Genomic DNA, 22,391 nt, shown 5'->3' with positions numbered 1-22,391 from the left:
CACATGAGAAACCAAAGCTTCAATTTAACTGTAGGCAATAGGAGTTTCACACTGTCAGCACCAACTGTCTAAAACCTCAAACTGGTATCTAAATGTGAAGGACCAAAACTAAAAATTTCCAGGGATTTAAATGTCAGATTCTTTTTGAACATTGTGAATCAAGTCTCTCTTTTCCATAGGATGTTCATATTATCGTGTTAAAATAAGATAGCTCCTAGTAACTTTTCCCCCAAACCCTGCTTTACAAAATAATTTTCATGTACTGTAGGAGAGCCATGTAAAAAGGTATGTTTGTTGACAAATGGGGAGACTAGAAATTGAAACTCCTCTAAGAAAACTGAGAGATTATAGGTGGTTCCCCTCTTTCCCACTTGGTAAAAATATAAATTGAAGCCCTCAAACTTTATGTATTCGTACTTAAAAGAAATGCACTAAAAATCATGGGTATTTGGAGCAGTGATATAAGGGGACTGAGATAAAAATTTATTTTTATTTTATAGTTGAGACAGACTCAGAGTTTAAGTGACTTGCCCAATGCCTTATGGGGATAGGAAAGAAGACCGAGACTATCTCCCACTCTCTCAAACTAGGAAAACAACTGAACATTGGTGGTTTCTACATATATATATATGTTATCACTGACAAGGATCTTAATTCAGTCTTGCCCTAGCATTATAAGGGCAGATGTCATTGTTTTCCCAGTGTCATCTCCAGCTTAGCAAAGGAACCACTTCCATCCTTAGACTCTCGTAAATGATCTGACATCTTGCTCTGGCACTGTTTTCCACACGTTATTTAACAACTTTTCAGCTCGGTTTTGACTGTTAAGAGAATGTATCAAGGGGATGTACAATGTGTTGCGGATGTGTGGCAGAATATCTTAGCCCTACAATGCCTGACACCCAGAAACGGATCTGATAAATTAGTTCGAGTCACAAAGAAACAGATATTCCATGGTATTTTAGATAAACAGGTACGAAGTGTTTCCACCTACTTTCCTTTGTTCCTCTTAGAAGGCTGGATGTAGAGTGAAACCGAATGTGATCAGCATGTGCCGTGCTCTGGAGCAGTGAATTCACTATAAATTAAGTCTTGTCCATATAAAGAAGTTATCTGTATGTAAGCAGAGGGCTTACATGTATTTACTGAGCCACATTCTTTTCAAATATATCACAAATTCTTCATATTGCTCTTATGTAGAGACTTACCTCATTTACTTTTGGGGTCAAAGACCAATCTACACTGACATTGGCTATAATGTAAAGAAACTAATTTTCACAAGTGTCTTGTACAAATGAACTTACTAGTGCAGCAGTTTAGCTGGGTGAGATGGGAACCTTTATGAGTATGTAAACTTAAAATGGCTGAGGGCCACTCCATACTGTCATTGCATTACAGCAACAAAATCAGCTGCTTGTTTTGCATGAAGATATTTAGTGCATTAAAAACACTGAGACTTTTTTTTCCATTTTTTTATTACATTTGGACCTTAAGAAACATATACCATCAGATATAGTACTATTCTGTAAAAATCTATTCTAGTTTTTGGGAAGCATACATGTCACAAACTACCTTGCATCTAGTCTCTAAGACTTTACTAAGAGTTTATCAAAAAGGTTGGCTCTGATCTATGGGATCCCGAGCCTTGAGGTTTTGAATGTTTTGAGTATTATAAAACAATTTCAAGTGAATGAACTTACTGTTTTTGTTCTAGAATGGGCTAATCATTTGGAGGTTATATACTCCATTGCAAGAATATTCAATTCCTTAAGATTTGTGATCTATTCTATCTTTGGAAAACTTGATAAAAAAGTATTTTTTTTCCTGTATGGTAAGGACGGATTTACCAGAACATACCCAATATTAAATATAACAAAAAGTATTTTAGTGTATATGTGCCATGTTCACTTTAATGACTATTTTGTAAGCTAGTAGCTACTCTCAATGTGAAGACATCTCTGGATCAATACGATCCAAGTGTAGTTACAGGTACACTCAACACCTTGACACAATTCTTGGTATCTGACATTGGTTATAAATAAAAAAGGGTAAGTGAACAAACATATACCCATACATGATTACATTTTCAAGAAGCTACTTCTCATGGAAGTAAACAGGAGAGAACTTTGAGGAAGCTGTTGATGGGGACTGAGATTTAAAGCTATGGCTTTGGTAAGCACCCCAGTGAGCTATAGGAAGGCATTTGTAAGAGTATATTCTGCAGCATCGAAGGATAATTCTCTACAACAGGTGGGAATTTTCTCAATTTAAATTCTGAGGCTTTCAACAGTTGAGGGCCAGAAACAAGATCTAAAGAAAAGAAACATCTTCACAACCACTTAAGGTGACTAAGCCATTCAGCTCATGATGCTAAATAGTCCAAAAGCATTTGGTGGTGTGATATGGACAAGAAAAATATTAATACACAAACCACATAACACCATTAAAACTCAAAAACATTTTTTTCATTTAAAAAAGTATTTAGAACACATAAAACAAGGCAACATTTATTCTTTTTTCTCATCTTCTGGTATGGGATCTGTTGGTGGCTCCTCCACTGTTGCACTGTTGCTCTCTGAGCCGGTGTTACTATCACTGGTCCCTTCCTCTGCCATACTGTCCACCCCCTCCTGCCCGCTCTCCTTGTCCTCAGGAGTAGATGTGCCTTCTTCACCATTCTGTTGGCTTTCTGTCGTTTCTTCAAGGTGTGTCTCCTCTGTAATCACACATTTGTCACTGTTAGTTCCAAGACAAAACTTTACACTTTTAATTATGCTGCACTGTCCAATATAGCAGCCACTTACCGCATGTGGCTATTAAGCCCCTCACACGAGCTAGAGTGACTGAGAAACTTTTAGCATGTTTGAAACAATCTGGAGTTTAAAAATGGACTTTTTAACTGTAAATTTATGAAATCTGAATACAGATCAAGTAATTCTGATGAAAATTTAGCTTCCAAATTTAGATGTGCTGTAAGTATAAACTGTACATCAGATTTCGAAGACAGTGTGAAAAAAATGTGAAAAATTAATACTTTAAGAAATGTTGATTACATGTTGAAATGATATTGTTTAGGATATACTGGGTTAATTAAATATATTATTAAAATTAACTTCATTTGTGTTGCTTTACTTTTAGAAATGTCATTAGTAGAAAACATGCAGTTACACCGTGACTCACATTCACTTCTACTGGACACTGCTGCTGTGGAGGGCTTGGGGTGTGATAAGCAAGCAGGTGTGGAAATGACATGAGGTCGAGATTTTAGATACTTTGTTAATAGTCACGCTGAGTTGTTTTCCTTAAGAAATTAAGAGCATGAGGTTTTTGCTCTAATAGTTTCAAACAATTATCTTCAGGTTTTTTTTTTTTTTAAGATAGAAGGATGGAAACCAAGTGAAGACCTATAGGTATGCTCTATTCATAGATAACAAAACAGAGGCAAAGGACAGAGTATTCTGTTTAGCTGCAAAATGAGCAAAGAACCATACTCTAGTTCTCAAGCTCTTGTTCTAACCACAAAAATGTGCTCATGTCCAAACTTTCTTAAGGTAAAAAACATGTTCACACAAAACAGAAAAAGGCTCAGATAATGAAACTTAAAATGTGACTATCTGAAATGTTAATCTGCTGAAATAAATTGTGTAGAAATATCTGCTAACGGTATCTATATCCCCTTAAATGTTTTCTAGGTGTCAAATCTGATGTTGTCAGCTGAGTACTAAGTATGACTACTGTCCCTCCCACTTCTTGCACTAATGGTCCAAGAAACCTTTGTCTGTTTCCCATACTTTTAGCTTAGTTCTGATTACACGGTACACTGAGCAGGGGCGAAATTGCACCAGAAGGTTAGGTCGTCTCAAAATTTCAAGTAATAACTGATTTAATCTGTACTTTATGTAAATTTTGCATGTTATTTTTGCCCTGAGAAAACTTTTAATAGGAATATGAATACATCTGGAAATAATAATTTTTCTAGGATGGGATCAACAAACTTTTCTGTAAAGACTAGGTAAGAAATATTTTAGGTTTTGTGGGTGAGGCAGTCTCTGTTGCAACCACACAACTATACTGTTGTGGCCCCAAAGCAGCCATAGACACTATATGAACAAATGGGTGTGGCTGTGTTCCAATAAAACTTTATTTACAAAAACAAGTGGCAGGCAGGATTTGGCCTGCAGGTTTTACTTGGTCAACCCTGACCTAGGACACCAGAGATGACCGATCTTAAGAGCAATGACCACATCTTAAACAATTTTAGCAACAAAGGTTAGAATACTGAGTGCCAATACCATGTCGAATCCAAAACTAAATGATTTCATGTGCCATTTTCTTATTCATTCTTTGAACTCACTCTCAGAGCCTGGTACTAGAATACTTACAAATGAGGGAACTGAAATTAAAAAACTTATCTAAAGTCATAGTGCCAGCAAGTGCTGAAGCAGTGTGAGACCCAGATCTGACTCCGGGGCTAGTGTCCTTCACCATCATACCATTATATTTTATATTTCTATGAGTCGATCTGGGCCAATAATCAAGACCTCACATGCAAGCTGACGATAAAGGAGCACTGCTGTTCTGTAGCGAGACCAACATTTTAAGTGAATCTACTATGACAGGTTAAGATTTGGAAAGAAATGAGTAGATCATATAAAGAAAAGCTCGTAAGGCAAGAATAAGAGTGGCCTCTGAAAAGCACCAAGAAAATCAAAATTAAAAAGCTGTAAAAACCCTTGACCCGTTACTTTGGTGAAACTGGCAGGTTACCTGTCTCCACTGGAATGTTCTCGTCTTCCTTCTTTTCTTCGGTCTTGCTAGCCGCTTGCTCTTCCTCAGGAGCAATACCGCTCTGACTGCGTTCAGCTTGCTCTGCTGCCTCTTTCTCCCTTTCCTCCTGCCTTTTGCGGGCCTGTTCTTCTGCCTGTGCAATTTCAGCTGCAATTTTTTCCATATCCACTTCTACTTTCAAACCGCACAACTAGTAGTCAGAAAAAAATAAAACTCTTAGTAATGTTCTTTACTTATAATCTCTGAAACAGAAATACTTCAAAAGTGGGTTTTCTTGGCTACGATGTATAAAGTACATATATGGGAGAAGAAAAACACAGTTCTAGAGACTCGTGTCTATAGGAAAAGAAAAGTGCTCTAGCAGCCATGTAACATCAAATATTACAAAATGGTGAGGGAATGCTGAAAGCACTGTACTGCATAAAGGCTTCTATTTTACATTTCAGGCTACTAAGCACTATATTTACCTGTTTTAAGACAAAGTGCAAACGGTGAAGTACGTCTAAGGGAGACATCTGAAGACTAAATCTCAATAAAATGAAACTAATTCATAACTGAATGAGAGTTTAAATTAAAACGTCAGAGGGTTCTAGAGTCCACAGGCCTAGTACATATTAAATATTTCAAACCCATTACAATTTTGCCAGAAAATGGAAATAATGTTATAAAGCAAAGATCTCATGGTTATAGCAAAATTAACCCTGTTTCAGAGCAAACAATATTCAACAAAAGCATTATTTTGGAGAAAAGAATGAGAAAAAAAGTAACAAACTCAGTGATAAAAGTATAGTTAACACATTCAACTGATACCCTTTTAAGTTCATTGTTAAAGGAATCTGTGCTTTCCAGGAATTTCCTCTTCTTTTCCTGGTGTCGCTCCTCTATCTGAAGAAGTTCGGCTTCTAGTTTTCGCTGTAAGACATATGATCAGGCTTTATAACTGCTGAATTATTTTCTCTACAGCAAGTGTCAAACACAGAAAACATGTCTCATTTTTAATAGCCCACACTTTCTTATACTGTAACGAATGTTCTGAATTTTTAATTTAAATCATTTATTACACAATGTGTCTAGCTAAGATTTTAAAGAAGTAAAATGTAACATAGAAGAATCACTATGATTAATAAGTATACGATGTTAAAGAATTCAGGCCTGAGCACTTTCTTTGGAAATACTGAGCAAGCAGTAAAGGTTGACAGGATGTCTCAAAATTCTTAACAGATACACTTTCCATTACAAGGCTCTATGTTATGATTTTAATGCTGAACGTATTAAAAATCTCTGGGAAAGATCCACTCCCTCAAGCTTCTTCACTGAATCAAGAACAGGTCAGATTGAACACAGAAGTATTTAACAGGCACACTACTGCATTATATAGAATCAGGACACATGGGATCTGTGGCATAGGCCCATTTTATTATAATAAATATTTTGTGATTTTACCTGATGAACCATTAGGGACTGGACCTGTCGTTTGAGGACTTGCATTCTAGCTGTTGTGACAACTGACCGAACGTCTGGCACCACACTCTCACTAAGGATTTCACTGATGAGGCGGTGGTTCCTCTGGAAACGGGCAGTGGCTGTATGCTTCATTGAAAAGCCATCATCATAATCTGGAATAAAAAGATGTTCTGGAAGTGTAACCATGTCAACACTTAATTACCAAGGAGCCACGGCTCTCTCTGGTCTACGAGTGGGTCTAAAGGGCACCATGGGAGCACTGAGGCAGTCATTTGATAAAAACCATACAGGACATATTGTGTTCACTGGCCAACGTACTGATTTTACTCACCAAATCTTTAAGAGATGATAGGTGTCTGAGAAGGATATGACTGACATGAATGAGATATAACCATGTACCTTTTGGCCCAGAAATCAAGTGAAAACTACACATGAGAGCAAAACTGAAGTTCTGCCGAATGTTTCATTCTCTTGGTAGTAATTTAAGGCACTTACAACTGATGATAACGTGAGCTGGGCGGTGTCTTTGTCACCACAGCACTTTAATGTTAAAGTACTAAAAATACCCGCTGCAGAGAAAACATTATCTCTAGCAATATTCGGTTTCCCAGACCAGCATATATTTTATTAGATTAAAAAAGCACTAAAGCCCTAATTTTACAGGAAAAAAATATTCTTTTATTTTTTACCAATTTACACACCTATACAGCTATCAGTGTGTAAAGGTATTACACTGCTTGCATCCACTCACATTCATATCTGTATAGTACGGATCTGGTTTATATCCACATTTTTAATAGCTATGCAACAGTGTTTCCTTAACCTCAACCTTTGCTCTATCACCTTGTTTTTGACATATGTGCTAACAACCCGTACTATTATTTACTTAATATTTTTATTTAAATTATCTCGCTAAAAAATACAGCTTTCTCTTATGCAGTACACATTAAAAGTTCCTCTCTGAACCACATCATCATCTTAGTGTCCCATCAGAGGTGGAGGGACCGCACTGCAGGAAACTGCTACAGAGGTCCGAATTGAGCTGCTATGTCAGTTTAGCACCTCCTTTATCATTTGGTTCTTAAGTAGTTCCTAAAACTTTTATTATAAAGAGCACCACTACTGTTATGCAAAAGACTTTTTGTTTCCTTTTAGGTAATTTCTTTAGGACATATACTTCTGAAATTCAAATTATTAGAATAAGAAATACCTTTTAAAAAATTCTGTGTGACCTTTTTATTTTTTAAAGAAGAGGTTTTCACATTCACACTTATGATTATACATGGTACATTTGTGCTACCTGCATCTAAGTTATCTTTCTTTGCTTTCCTCTTTCATTTATATGGCCCCAATGTTGACCAACAGTATAAAGTTTTAGCAATTTGTGCTTGTCTTTCTTTGCACTTTATTTGCCCCAAGTTGTCCTTTTTATTTAGTACTGAGGGATAAAGTCCAAGGTCTAAAGTCACTCTTATCCTGGCATCTTAATTATTACCTGTCCTTTCTTACTAGCAGCTTTAAGATCCTATCTTAAACTTCGAAAACACAATGGGCAGAAGTTTCAGAAACAGAGAAAAGGAATCGCTTCTGACGATTGTTTCTGAATCTCTTCAGTCCTTCTCAATGTCCATGCTGTTATCTTTCACCTAATGAAAACTATTTTCTACTTATGGCTTCTATGTTGGCAGCCTTTGTATCCTCTTATACTGAACCCCATCCTTTCAATTATTTATAGACTGAATCTTCTTCTATTCTTTAGTTCTGTATGTTCTTCCATTAATCATCTGATTTGAGCAATTAAGGTCTGTGTATGCTAGTGTGTTTTTAGCACTGCTGATTGCTTCCATTCCATATGCTACACTTATTATATTCTATTGTTTCTGAGAATATTTGTCAATATCCCAGTCCGTTCTTTTAAAATATCTTTTCTCTCCTTTTAAGCATATCAGTTTATTCATGTCTTTAGATGGTATCATTGCTTCCTCTCTCAATGGTATCTTCAAATGAGATCTTAAATTATTTTGATATTTTTGTTGCTTGTAGCTAGAGCTCCCAATCTTTTCCATATCATAGCAGCACACAGAGAAAATATTATTTGTACAGCTTGCTTGATATGTGGATGAGTATACTGAGAGCTGCAGGTGGCTAGCCCTGGGGCTCCTTGCAGCTTCAGACTCTGCCTGGCTTCACAGGACCAGAGGTGCAATCTGTACACCTGCGAACTATTCATGAAGTGTCAATGAGAAAGCTCTGCTATTTGTGTGTGTTGTGTGTGTTTGTGTATAAAATTTGTAAGTGTGCATGCTCATGAGTATTATCATGAGCTACCTTTATAAATTCTAGTTGGATTTCTCCATTAACTGGAAAAAAAAATTTCATAATGCTTCTTTCCACTCATTAACCTTCTTAAAAGCCTGTAATTCAGAATTTAGGGAACCAATCAGAAAACAGGGTATAACTAGAAGGCATTTAGCTCTTTAAAATTCTGATTACAACTCAAAAATCTTTCATGCATTTCAAGTACAAAGATTTTGATAAATGACAGTTTTTGCTAGTTTCTGCACTAAAAAGGATTTTTTTTTCTTGTGGGAAATTCACATACAAATCTTACCAAAAATAATCAAAATACTGAAATAACACTTAAATTATGGCTTGTTTTGCATTTAGGGTAGGAAGTAAAAACTTATTTCTCATATTTTAATGCTCAGAGAAAGCATAAACAAAACCCCACTTTTTTTTTTTACCATCTGGATCTTCAGCAGGCTGAATGCTCATGTAAGGTTCTCCTTTCTCCATGCGAGACTGTCTCTGTCGACTTTCTTCCTCTAAAGCAGCTTCTGCACGACTTTTTGCATTTATGTAAGCAAGGTATGCAGGGGAATTATGGTAGGCCTTCATAGATTCATTGTACTCTATCTGAAATTCAAATGTTTTTTAGTTTTATAATTAACATTTTACAAGGTTATAATGAATACCTATATTATCTCATTTTAATATCAAAAGACATGATAATTATCTCCTTTTTACAGATAAAGAATCTGAAGCCTAGAGAAATTAAGAGACTTGACCCAGGTAAACAAAGCCTGAGTGCAGCCTCAGCTGTCTGCTTAGAACTTATGCTTCTTTTATAAATAATAAGCAAATCTTTATGCCTTTTTCACTGTATCCATCCCACTGCAGTCCCCATTCTACCTTTTCTGCTTCGTATTCGTTTAAATATTCTTGCTTTTCTTCATCAGTGAGATCTCGCCACATGCCACCAATAATCTTGCCAATCTCCCACAACTTTAGGTCAGGGTTGGAAGCCTTTACTTGGTCCCAGACCTTAAAAAAGAAACAGTTGAAATTTTAGTATTGATGCCTAAAATTATAGGCCTTTAAAAATATTTTAATATGAAAATTTTAAAACAAACAAAAGCAGAGGGAACAGTATCAAATCTCTATGTTCTCATTAGCCTGCTACGACAGTTGTCAATGGTTGGCCAATCTCATTTCATCTATATTCTGCTAGATTACTATAAGGGCAGATCTCAGACATCTCCAATCATTGCAAGCACTTAAGATGAGCTAACTCAATAATACAGTCTATGTCTCTCTAAATGTTCACAAAATTTAAAAGGAAAGTGGTTGACATGCATGGTCTAATACAACATATCAAATATATATATTATAATTATGACCAAAAGTGTAAAAAGTTTCTAAATAGTGAAAATAGCTAAATGCTCTTGTCTTTAAAGAAGATATTGGCTATATTTGCTATTTTCACAACCAAAAAAAAAAAGGAAAATTAAAGGTAGTATAAATAAAAATTACTGTAAGCTTACTATTTAGAGATAATTGTCTTCTAAGCTTTCTTTTTTCTTGAAACTAACACATAGTTGACATTATTTTTATAAAAATAAGATACTAATACATATAGCCTTATATTCCTTTTTTCACTTAACATTCTTCTCATGTCATTAAATATTCTCCATAGACCACAAAACATTGGCTATACAATATCATCTTAAGGATTTTAACCGTTTATTTAATTGTATTCTTGTTGGATTTTAGTCCTGGCATGTTAAAATCAGAACTAATTTTTTAAAAACTGCAGTTCTTTATCCTTTCCTCTGACTATGCACAGAAAAGCTGGTTAAGACAGTTTGAGATCTGATGTAAAGCAAAGACGCGAAGACAGTGGTCCTTACTCTTTCTGGCTTTGGAGCACCTACCTTTCTGCTATACCTCATGTAGGGCATCAGCGGCTTATCTGGTGGCTTTGGGGGTTTTGGAATCGTGATACCAGAGGATGCCTACAAAAGAGTTAAATACATTCATTACTCAATTGTGAGACGTTCACCAGCAAAATGAAAAGAGAGTGCCTTAAAAAATTCTAATGCGCCTTTCTTCTACTCGTCCATGGATACAAGATTCTTATATTTTCTCCACGGAAAATAGCTATCACTGTAAATTCAGAAATGTTCACATCAAAAGAAAATAAAGAAAATGACTTTAAGCACATAATTTTTGAATATTTTACCTAGCAGTTTATTGCTACTGCTTTGACAATCTGGCTGTAAGAACAAATAAATTATTATAACATAATCTATACATTGAAAATATATGGTTACATATCAAATGTCCTACATAGGACATTACCTGGCACCCTTTTATTTTGCTTAATTTATCATAATACATACAGTCAACACTTGATTATCTGCACCAGAATCTGAATTCTTCAGCACTTACCACACTTACACAATCTACAGGGGACTTTGTGTCTATTTGTACTATTTAGGAATGCACCCCCACATAAACAACGTCACTACCACAAAAACTAATCCTAGGTTCAAAACAGATACCAAAAACTTATCTCCTCTATCATGACTAGAGATTTTATTTTTCTTAAGGTTCTATGTCCATATCTAGTGGTTTCCTATTAAAGGGGATTGGAAAGTAGGAACTAAAGTCATGCCTGTTCTGGTCCTTAGTCCTAAGAACAGTGTAGGAGTGAGCAAGTTCATCAGGAAGAAAGAAATGGCAGATACTGGGCCTGGTTAAGTTACTTTTGAGGCCATATGGTATATCAAAAAACTCCATTCAATTAAAAAAAGCTTCTAGTGGGCACTCCACATAACTCTAATCCAAGAATGCCTATTTCTGAACTTAGTCTCATCTTAACATATATGACTGCATTACTTTTATCTTCCCTCAATTACTGGGAGACCACCTGATATTGATTCTCCTTGCCAGGCAGAGGGGAAGAAGTGCTGGCTTCACTCTATTATCAAGACAGAGACTGGCGAATCCTATAAAAAAACTAAAGTGACGTTTTGTCCTCTTGCTCTTCTGTTGCTGCTGTGACAGAACCCCAGGGAAACTCTTCCATTCTGGGCAACGACTCCAATCATAACCTTCTTTTTAAACCAACGGCTCAGAGATTTAGCCTGTTTGTACCTTATTCCATTGTTTTTGAAACGATGCTTCCTCTTACTATGAGGAGAGTTTCCATCCCTATATACTTTTCCATAACTGTGCTTCTTCATATACAACCTGATTAGAAAGCATTTCACCTCTGAAGCAGTATTTCCTCTCTTTCCACTCCTCCTATACATTCTTACCATACCTCATGCTGGTGCCCCTGCAGACAGACCCTGCTTTTAGCCAGTGGTGGGCAATGGAGGGAGTTGAGCCATGGGGGATGTCTACAGAGGTGGTATGAACAGTAAGGGAAGATCTGTCTCAAGGTCTGTAGGAGTTTTTTCAAGGGCAGGGAATGGGGGGATTCCTACAAGGCTAACCTTATGTCATGGATTCAGAGTAAGAAACTAGAAAGTCTGATTCTTCACACATGAAGTTATTCCATTTCCAACTGATATTCAACACAAACCTTCGGAATTTCATGAAGTGGGTTACAAATAAAGTTAAAATTGTACCAATAACTGAAGTTGGTAGACCACTGTTAACAAAGGTAAAGAATTCTAAAATGTCTATGCTTGAATATGTTGAATTTAAACACTTAAAAGACAAATTATAGTAATATTTGCTCTTTGATATTTTTCAAAGAACTGCACTTTATAACATTAATGGACTTGCTTATTTCTCTTCCTTTCTCCCAAAAGAAGGAACCCAAACACCTACACATTGACCAATTTACAAATGCAAACAAAACAAAACCCAAAAGAATAACAAAGTTAAATCCTACCTGATTTTCAGGACACTAAAGATTTATATCATTAAACACACAAATTTATTACCATCTCAGACAGTCTTCTTTCTACAATGTCTTAAACGTTTCTCTATTCTTTAAAAAAAAAAAAAAAAAAAAGAAAGCAGTTTGCATTCAACACACTTACAACCACTGCTTTGCTGTAATCCTCTGGTTTGAGGTATAAAAAACTGTTGGCCCCTTTATTAAATGGCCCAGTGGTTCTGCTTTTGGAGGTTCTGCTGTTTCCTTTCTTAGCTATTTCTTTCCTTGCTGTATAAAGCCTACCCCTAATAGCAATTGTCCGTCTTTCCAATTTTCTGCTTCTAACTGACAATGAGTTGGAGGAATCAAGTAATTATGGCTGTTAAAACTGTGCTTACGTAAGAGTAAGGTTCTGGGACTCTCTTACAAATAAAGTCCATGATTTTGTGAAATTTATTTTGGCTACCTGAGAGTTTTTTGTTGTTGTTTCTTCCCCAATTCTCAGCTATTTCTCTGGTAGAATCTCATTTAAGGGTTTTCTTCTGGGATAGAATTTCCACTAAAGTACAGAAATACACTATTTTTAACATTTTGTCTAAGTCTGTTTTCACATTTGTACTGAAGAGAATGTTAATCACCATCTGAACAAAGAAGTGACGAGGAGTGATTTCCATCTCATAGCTATCATAAGCACTCCAAAGGTTTCAACATGCAACATAAAGTTATTGTCTGAATACTATTAAAGTGTACTGGAGTGAACAGGAAAGCCAGATGTTCCATAAAGCCTACAGGAAGCTACTTCGAATCATTCCTTCAAATCACTGACTTACAGCAATTTGCAGACAATACCAAATAAGAGACCCCTTCCCCAAAGTAACGCATAAATGGGGTCATCTTAAAATAATGGTAAAAATCAGATCTACTGAGTCCTAAACATAGCTTAAATTAGATATATAAAAAAGGTAGTATAAAACTTTAGGCATAACTACTTTTCTTAGAGAATGAGTCAATGACCTAAGACAGAGGTCACTAAAAGTTGAAGGGACTGGGATTAACACAGGCTGAAAGCCTCCATATTTTCTAGGCCTTTTAGGTTAAGTCTAAATACCAGTTTGATTATACTTTCAATCTGGTATTGAGTACAATAATACAAAGAAAACATCCACAAAGAGTCAAAACACCAAATTTTCCATGTCCAACAACCTTCTTATCCTAAGCTACCCTGAAGCCAGTGCCCACTCCAAATGTTGGGTTCCAACATCCCCAAGAAGGAATGGGGAAAAATAGATAATTGACCCAGGCTCCAAGACTAGAATGCACTTCCCTTTTCCTAGTAAGTCTCCATCAAATTTCATTTTATTAACAGAGACTTCTCACAGATACGTCCAAGTTAAGAACAAAATGTTCACACAAACTGAAATACAAATGATTCTAATATTACAGTGACCACCATTTTTATTCCATTAACATAGATAATCAAGAGCTGACTGTATAGAGCTATTAAAATGTAATCATTCTCATGTTTACTGCTCATGAGTAATTTTCTGCATTAATGTGAATGATCCAAAATTGATTCTGCTCCTTGTTTAAATTAAAATGTTCTTTATTATTTGATCATCTTGCCACCCATTACACTTGTGAAACACATTCAGGCCAGGGAAAAACATGTACCAATGCACATAAAAATTGTATGCATTGTGAAATGCATACATACACACATACACACCTTCTTTTCAGATACCATGAAATATGCATGGCACATAAAACTTGATATGCTTATGAAGTACAAATTATGCAGAAACAATGAAAAATTTAGACAAACAAAACCTATCGAGCTAAGCGATATGCTTACCAAGATAGACATACAGTTGATAATTACAAACTTTCTGCTTCGGCTTGACTACAGGGTGAGAGGGCTTTTTTGAAGTCACATGAATTGATTTATTTACGAATACAGCGAACAAAAACCAGGGATTGAAAAGTTTACAGCCATTCTGGGTTGTATAAATTCTCACCAATACTATAGTCCAATAAATACAGGTATTTGACTTTTGGATTTATTTTATATATTTTTGGTAAATCATTTTTACAATTATTTCTTTGGTACCTAAATTTTCTTGGAGTTTAAGATGATTCTAAAATAAAATATCCGAAGCATATCATCCATATTTGATTATCTTAGGTTGATCGTTTATTTTTACTGTTTTCCCCTTAGGTTGATCAGTTAAATGAAGTATCTTCAGTTTCAGAAATTGTTTCGCTTATCCTAAGGATTATAAATACAACTGGTACTTCAAATTAATTTCATTCAACTTTCATTCTTTAATTCTTTGAAGTGACAAAAAAACCTTTTTCTCTTTTTAACTGGAAATTAATCTCAGTTGTGAGGTCAACTATTAAATCCAAAAGACAAATAATTATGTGTAGCAGTTCAAACTGGTAGGCTAGTTAGAAAAAGCCAGGTCTGCAAGCCCAGCCTTTACTAAAAAACTGAATTCTTAAGCCTAATGCCAGTTACCTTAAATGGAAGATAACTCTTCATCTCAAAAAGAGTATTTAGCCATAAGAAATTCTAGGTTTGTCTACACATAGTATATGCATTAAGAGCCCAAGGTTTTATCTCTACTGATCACCAAACAGAATGAATTCTTTTCTATATACATCTCCAGATCGCTTTTTTTTTTTTTCCCCAGTGTAAGAGCACAACAAATGTTTAAAATAGCTTAAAAGCCTGGTTAAAAATTTTTTTTTTAATGGCTGTGCAGGTGATTCAAAAGGACCTAACTCTGAAGGCATTTCTGGTCAATTCCAGTTGTTTGCCGGATGCTGTAATAGTTGATTCTCCTACCGTGACCCGGCTGTTGGTGCCCGGGTTCCCTCCCAGCCTGTAGTTGTTGTAGGCGAGATGACTGTATGGATTGTATCCCACAAACCCTGGTGTGCTGGGCATTTGCTGATGGAAACAAATGAGACAAAAACACGAATGAGAAATGAGCTCAAACGAGGAAAACACAGAAATGAAAAATGATCTGCATATGGCATGCAAAAGCAACCTGAATTTAAACAAGCAATGATGTGTTGTATTTGTTCTTTTTCTTTCACTGAGAAACCAGTCTGCGAGTGTTTTTTCTTTTCTTTTTCCTCTTTCTCTTTGTAGGGGCCAGTGGTATTTAGTGAATGTATGTGCTTGTTTTTTTTGGGATAAGCAATACAGTGAAGTGTCTCAAACATTCAGGATCATTTTGTGGTCAATACTATGATGTAACAACTTAGCAATATATGTCTGAGATAGGAAAGCTTGAAATGTGATAAACTGTAAGTCTGAAACCACTTTACATGCAAAACAAAACATGATTTACTTGACAGTTATATGGATGCTGCCAATGTATATATCCATTAAAACAAAAACAAGAAATGAATTGTTTTCAAAGACAGTTTTAAATCATTTTATATGTGAGAAATGAGAAGAGACTCAAATCAGGAAGCCAGAAAAGTTGTCAATAGAAAAGAACATGTGTGGGATTCAATGGATGTCACATACATGATTTTAAAACAAAGACTTGTAAAAAATGCATGGATTTCATTCTGGGATACTGTCTGATCTTTTAGAACCCAGTCAGTCTTTTATAGGCTTTCTCTTCCATCTCTTCTTTGATCCATCTTCCATAGGTTAATCATGAACAAGTTCTGCAGTTAGTTTTAAAGTGAAATGCTTTTCTAGTTGACAGACTTGAACTCTCATCTAATTTCTGATAGCTTTAGCCCTTTCAAAACACAACTACTAATTGCAGCAACAGAATTTTTGGCTTTTGTGAATTATGTGTTGATGTGATCACAAATGGGCTCTTCTATGGCAGTGCCCTGTGGTTAATACAATGACATCCAATGTTCATGAGAACCAAGGTATAATGCATAAAAAGGATGTAGCAAAGAGAGACCAAAAGTAGGGTATTTTACCTAATGAAAATTCAATCAAAACAAGTGACAGTAATTTCATTTTAACATGCAATTAACAGTATCAGCCCTGAATTGTATAACGTAAAATACACTTAACACATCCCAACTAAGCTGTAGCTGTTATAAAATAAATATCTAAAACATGCCGCTGCACATATCCTTAGTGTCCGAAAGATATTCAAGCAGATATTACATTTGAAACTGACCAATTTCTATTCTACATAGTTATAGAAGACGCAAATCAAGCATATTTAAAAGTAGGCAAAACACAGATGAAGTTTCAAAGGCACAAAAGAAGTGTATATTACTTGGAGTGGTACATTTGGGTGGTGGTGGTGGTGGTGAGGTGGTGGTGTGGAAGTAATGGAAAAAAAAAAGGAAGGAGGAGAACTCATTTAATATCCATTCTGCTGGATGTCCTAATCCCTAGTCTTCTATATTTTATGTGTCAATGTGAAATTATAATGGTACAGAAATATGACTAAAGAAAGGCAAAAAAAATACCTTCCTACATTTGAGAAGTCATAAGGGCACACACTTGGTTTTGAGCTATTTTTATTATCTCAAAAGATCAAGTGTGTCTTCAAGATACTATACACTGTCTGAGGTGGTATTTATGTCAAAATGACAACTTCAAAGGTTGCATAAACAATGAGAATCACTGTTCAACATTATGAAGCAATAATGTAAAAAAATTAAGTAGGGGAACTAAAAAAAAAAAAAAAATTGAAACTAAAACATTACAATTATACCATTGCCAAAAATGAAGTACATAATTAGCTCTTTGAGGTCAGGAATCTCAATTGTTCAATTCCACCTGTATAGCCACTAGCAGAGTGCCAAAGAGATGGTCATAAGAAATGTTCTTTAAGGAAAAAAACAAAGCAAACACAGGACTTTAAGATCTACTAGAAGTAACTTCAGAGACTGTGTTACATAAATTGAACTGAGAACATGTGATACAGTATCTCTTTTAAAAAGTATCTTACTAAAGAAAAATTGTTGGTAAACATAACTAAAACATTTATCTAAGGGTTAGTAATTAAGAATAGTTATCTAATGGAGAAAACAAAATTATACAAGGACCTAATTAGTAAACTAGCTTGAAATTAAGGGGGTGAGGGAGATGGAAGGAAGGCTAATAGCCATTAAAGAACTGCTTTTGTAGGATATGGTCAATGTTAACAGTGTTACAGTGTTTTTTTTTTTTCTTTTTTAAATAAAAAAAACAAGGAATCCATTTCAGGAAGGCATGAAGAGTTAAATTTGTTTTGTGGATTGGACAATTATTTGACATGCTGACCAAGCTGGGCCAGAGCTTGCTGGGTGAAAACTAGTTCACTGCTATAATTTAGACACTTTGAAGCATATCAAATCCCAAACCAATAAAAATATTATTTATGGAGTGGAATAAAATTCAACAGCAGGATCTGACCCATAGATAAAATCTTTACTTGAACAGCTTGAAAATAAAGATTTACAGTAAGTGTTATTATAGAGCTGGAAGCTTTATTGTTTGATTTAATATGAAAATTATATATAGACAAGGAGAGAAAAATGTAACCAGTTGAAGGTTAGGTTTGAAATTAATAAATGCCAGAATGAGCATTCATTCAATATCGACTTTAAAGACTCTTAATAGAGATTAAAAAGAAAGGTGTTAATCTTGTCAGTTATTTCCCATTTTAAAAAAGAACCGAGCACAGGAGGTTGGCATTTCAGCCACATGTTTTTTTAAATGTTGGGGTTGGTTCAAGATAAGATGCAAAGAGTTATTTTATTTAGTAGGAAGTGCTGTTTTTTAGCTGAATTTTTCATCCTGTTGCTGTGATGACTGAGTGACTGTTCCTGGAAGACATCTGGGTTTTTTGTATCAAGGCCAGACTTGGCTATTACATTAACAAGAAAATTAAAACTTACTGTTGCAGGAGCTGGGGTGGGAGGTGGGGCATAAGATGGTCTTTCTGTTTGAAAGAAAATAAATAACTTCTTGTAAACAACTGAGATATAATACTATGCAACAAAACTACCAATGGTCCTGTTTTGAAGAAAAAAAATGAGAGTATTTTGGAATTCCCATTTGCTAGGGCATTAGTCTCTTATTAATATAGATTGATAAATATAAAAAATGAAACTTACTTGACATTTTGGAAGATTAAGTTCTCAGTTCCTTAAGAATGAATCTGAGACACTAAAATAAAAAAAAGAAAAAAAAAGAAAAAAAAAGAGAATCAAAACTCAGCAAGCAGAAGAGAATGTTTTCCTAAAGAATAGGGTAATTTAATTGGTATTTCTTAGTAAAATTACTTAACATTATCTTCTATTAACCAAGCCTTTTGCATATTTTACTAGTTCTTTAGTAAAAATTTGGATGATCGGAATTAAATGACTGAAACATATTACTGGGGATATTAAAAATAATATTAGACATGTACTTTCAAGTTTTTTTTCTTATGCTACTGAGCCACCTCTTGTATGAAAAACATTTTGCTGATGCCATGTACACATTAAATCAGACTGATAAAAACATAAATAAAATGTGATGTATTATCAGGGCCCACCCCAACAAGGCCTATTAGATACGGACAGCTTCCTGATCAGCAGTTGCTCTCCCTTCCTTTTAGGATATCAACTTCTATTAAAATGGAGCAGTATTTTTATTCCTGGAGGCAGTGTGAAATGTAACTGGTATGATAATGAGCTTTACATTCTCTTATGGTGGTAAATAACTTAATAACGGGCTGAGAATAAATTGAGACTCTACCTGAAAAACTCTTATTAACCTCCACAGCCCATTTCAAAATATATCTCGAGACCTTTTTTCATAAATTACCCAGGCAGAATTGTTTCCTCATCTGTACTCCTACATAGATCTCTGATATTGTTTATCATACAACACCTGTTAATATGGCTAGATTGTGAGCGGCATTGGAACAGGGACCATCTAACTCATTATTTTAGTCCCAGTACCTAGCTCAATTCTTAAAAAATTTATCCTACTATTAGCAGGTCACCTGACCATATACATGTAAACTTGTTCCTGATATCAATATATGTCACACACAGTGTGAACAAAAAGACATTCATTTTTAGGAAAAAAGGCAAAGAACTTCTTTGACTACTTGGAGTACTTTCATCCAACATTATGTGAAACAAACATGATTTTTCTCCTTCTATTTTGCATTTTAAAGGAATTTCTTGGAACATAAGGAATAAGAGGCCTGGTGTGGAAAGAAATACTGTAGCTTATTTTCTCAATGGTCCAACCTGGGTCTCTCCCCCTTTACTTAAGGAACAGGCAGAAACCGTTGACTCTGGTGCAACGTCCTTCCTGCTCACCTTTAGGGAGCTGTCAACATCCAGTAGGCCTTGCTGTAGGGTGCCCCGACAATAACTGCCATAAGCTCCCTAGAATATCACTCGTTGTTGGTTCTTTAAAATTACTGCTCTCCTTTGCTATATCATCAATTCTAAGAGCGGGCTTGTACATTTGTCTACCACTGGATCCATCCCCAGCGCCTGGCATAAAACACAGAGATAAGTATCTGTTCATACCTTATACGGGACAAGCTAATTACTTACACTACTTCGTTAACAGTCACAACTACCAACAAGATATGTATTGCTAGTCCCATTTTACGGATAAAAATAGGAGTCTCCGCGAGTTTTAGTAACTTGTCTAAAAACACACACAGCCAGGAAATGCCAGGACTGGGTTTCAAACCCAGGCCAAACTGTTCCAGAGCTTTCGCTCTTCACTCTAAGCCACACCGTGAGCCCTCAGGTCGCTGCCTGAACCAAAGGGAAAACACCTTCCTGGGGGTGAGGACCACGGGCTTGGCTCGCCCCAAAGGCTTCCCCTGAGGTCGTTTCCTTTATGTTTCTTGTGGAGGATGCACGTTACCAGCAACTCCACCAAAGCTGCTTTGCCCAATTTCGCGCGCTGAGTGGAAGGGGCAAATCTCGCCGCCCAGGAGGGAACCCAGATGGGACTCCCTCCCGACCCCTCGCTCGGCTAGGCCTCAGGGAGGCCGCAACCGGCCCCCCGCGCTGGCCCCGCGGACAAGCCTGAACCCCTGCAAGCCCCGGGGCTTCTGAGTCCCGCCGAGCCGGGACACCACGACTTGCCACCCTCCCGACCCGGTGGAGCCCAGTCGGAAACACTCACCCGCGGGCAGAAAAAGCGCCCGCAGCTCCGGCCTCGCTTCCCTTTGTCCCGCGCACGCCCCGCCCCTCGCGTCCGGAGCTTCCGCACTCGCACTTTCAACACTAATCTTAATTTCTTCCCAGGCTCCACTCGACTCTCTTCGGGGAAAAAAAAACCTTCTAGCGGACGTGAGCCTTCGTACAATCGGAGATTTTTTTTTTTCAGGCCTCCGACGTTGCTCAGAGCTCCCCGACTTGGGTGCTTTCCCCGCCGGGCGCCGATTCGTCACGGCGGAGAGGGCGGAGGGGCCCGGCCGCCGGAGAGGCCCGGGTTCCGCGGCCGTGAGGAGCGGCGGCGGCGGCGGCGGACGACGCGAGGCGGCGCCGGGGGGCGGTGGCAGCCACGGCCACGGCCGCGGCGCGGCGCGCGCGCGGGGCCGGAAGACGGCGGCGGCGCCTGGGCGCGAGGCCCCGGAACCACTGTGGCCGCTCGGCCGCGCCTGCCCCCGCGGCTGTTTTTATTTTCCGATCTTTTCCTTTCCTCTTCTGCCATGAGCGAGAGGGTGTATTTTAGCAAGCCGAGGATGGAGGCGCCGAGCGCTCGGTTCCCGGAGTTTCCGCCCCCTGCCGACCTGCACTGCCGGGCATTAGCCTCGGCGAAAAGCCTCACGGGCTGTGCAGTTTTTGCAAGCGCGAGTCTGGTGCAGGTTTCTGAGCCGAGGCCCAGAGATGTCCGTCCGCTTGCCCGAGGTGGCTGCCCTTGCCGCAACCGAGGGGCCGCTGGTCTCTGCCCTGCGCTGTCATGGCTCATTCGGTTCCCTCTGGCGGGAACGGCTCTCCCCCGCTTTCATCTTAAACTCATCCGGCCTTCTAGATCCCGCTTAATGTCTCTTTGTGATGCCCTCCCACCCCCATAACCCTTCCTCTCAACTAACGTGGTTCTTTATTGTAGTTTATGCCCGATCCATTGCATCAGAGTGCGTTTGTCATCTGTAATGCATGCAGATGACTGAAAGCAAAGGTTCAGTAATCTGCATTGGTCATCTTTAGATCGCTAGTGCCTACGAATGGCTTGACCCATTGTCAGATGCTCAATAAATGTGTATTGAGGCGGCTTTCTGGTCTAGGCCAGGGCTTTTTGCACTGAATCAGGAGTATGTTGGCCTACCACTTAGTAGCCCTTTACTTGGATATATAACAGCTGGCGGATGTTGTGGGCCACTATGCGGGAAGAAGGAATAGATGGGCTCCCTGAGCTGTAATTACTTGAAAACAGTGTTGACGTTTAGAGTGACATATTGAATTCTTGGGTTGCCCTTAGCCACCCTTGGGGGTGTGTCAGCAGTGACTAGGACACCTCTAGAAGTCTATAAAGCCTGGGACAAGTGACACTCTGTCCAAGTCTTCCACCTCCAATATTTTTATACGCATAAATAGAAATAGTGAAACTGAAGAGCATATCGAAGGGAAAACTACAAGAGGTCATCAAAGGACAGCAGGCGGTCTGAGTGGTGCTTAAGATACTGTACATGAAATTGCTTTTTAAAATATAAAAGCATCAGAGACACGTAAAGGATTAATATAAGGTACAGGAAGGCCTCAGCAGAGATCCCCGTACCTTCTTTCTTTGGCCTCATCCAGCAACTGCAGCTAATTTCTTCCTGCCTTTGGGGTTATGGTGGAGGGACTGGGCAGGTGCCCTGCTAGGGCTCATGCTCTGTTGTGTCATCTCTAGGCAGTCCTCTGAAGAAGAGCTGGACGTGTCGGGTGTTGGGAACAAAGCACACGGCAGCGGGAAAAGGGTAGCACACAAATGGTGGAAAAAGAAAGGAGGGATCAGCGTGGAGCAGAGACATTGATA

The 22,391-nt window shown here is 37.6% G+C and overlaps 1 protein-coding gene across 3 annotated transcripts; it reads right to left on the bottom strand.

The window, feature by feature from the left end:
* Positions 1–1,457: 1,457 nt before the first annotated feature.
* Positions 1,458–20,709, bottom strand: SMARCE1 (SWI/SNF related BAF chromatin remodeling complex subunit E1). Of its 3 annotated transcripts, none has more exons than XM_039873558.1 (11): positions 20,553–20,709; positions 18,524–18,575; positions 18,305–18,348; positions 15,213–15,380; positions 10,467–10,547; positions 9,445–9,576; positions 8,997–9,168; positions 6,232–6,404; positions 5,599–5,700; positions 4,768–4,978; positions 1,458–2,716 (listed from the first exon to the last, which is right to left on the bottom strand). In XM_039873558.1, exons 2-11 carry the CDS (start codon positions 18,528–18,530, stop codon positions 2,508–2,510), a joined length of 1,299 nt encoding a protein of 432 aa, XP_039729492.1. In that variant the 5' UTR covers positions 18,531–18,575; positions 20,553–20,709; the 3' UTR covers positions 1,458–2,507. The 3 variants fall into 3 exon arrangements, with proteins under 3 accessions (XP_039729492.1, XP_039729494.1, XP_039729495.1); XM_039873560.1 differs by having other exon boundaries at positions 15,276–15,380; positions 20,553–20,708; XM_039873561.1 differs by lacking the exon at positions 18,305–18,348 and having other exon boundaries at positions 15,276–15,380; positions 20,553–20,708.
* Between the last annotated feature and the right edge of the window lie 1,682 nt (positions 20,710–22,391).

The sequence above is a fragment of the Pteropus medius genome, unplaced genomic scaffold (genome assembly GCF_902729225.1).
Source record: "Pteropus medius unplaced genomic scaffold, Ma_sr-lr_union100, whole genome shotgun sequence".
In the NCBI taxonomy this organism is placed as follows: Eukaryota; Metazoa; Chordata; class Mammalia; order Chiroptera; family Pteropodidae; genus Pteropus; species Pteropus medius.
Note: the sequence above shows the minus strand (reverse complement) of the source record. Positions and strands in the feature narration are given on the sequence as shown.

Bases quoted from the DNA above. Each gene is read 5' to 3' on its own strand.
- SMARCE1 (XM_039873558.1), bottom strand. The intron at 15,381-18,304 runs GTAAGTTTTAAT...TGTTTCCATCAG, and splicing joins CCACCCCAGCTCCTGCAACA to CAAATGCCCAGCACACCAGG. The intron at 10,548-15,212 runs GTTAGGTCCTTT...ACTCTTTTGTAG, and splicing joins TGACCAGAAATGCCTTCAGA to GCATCCTCTGGTATCACGAT.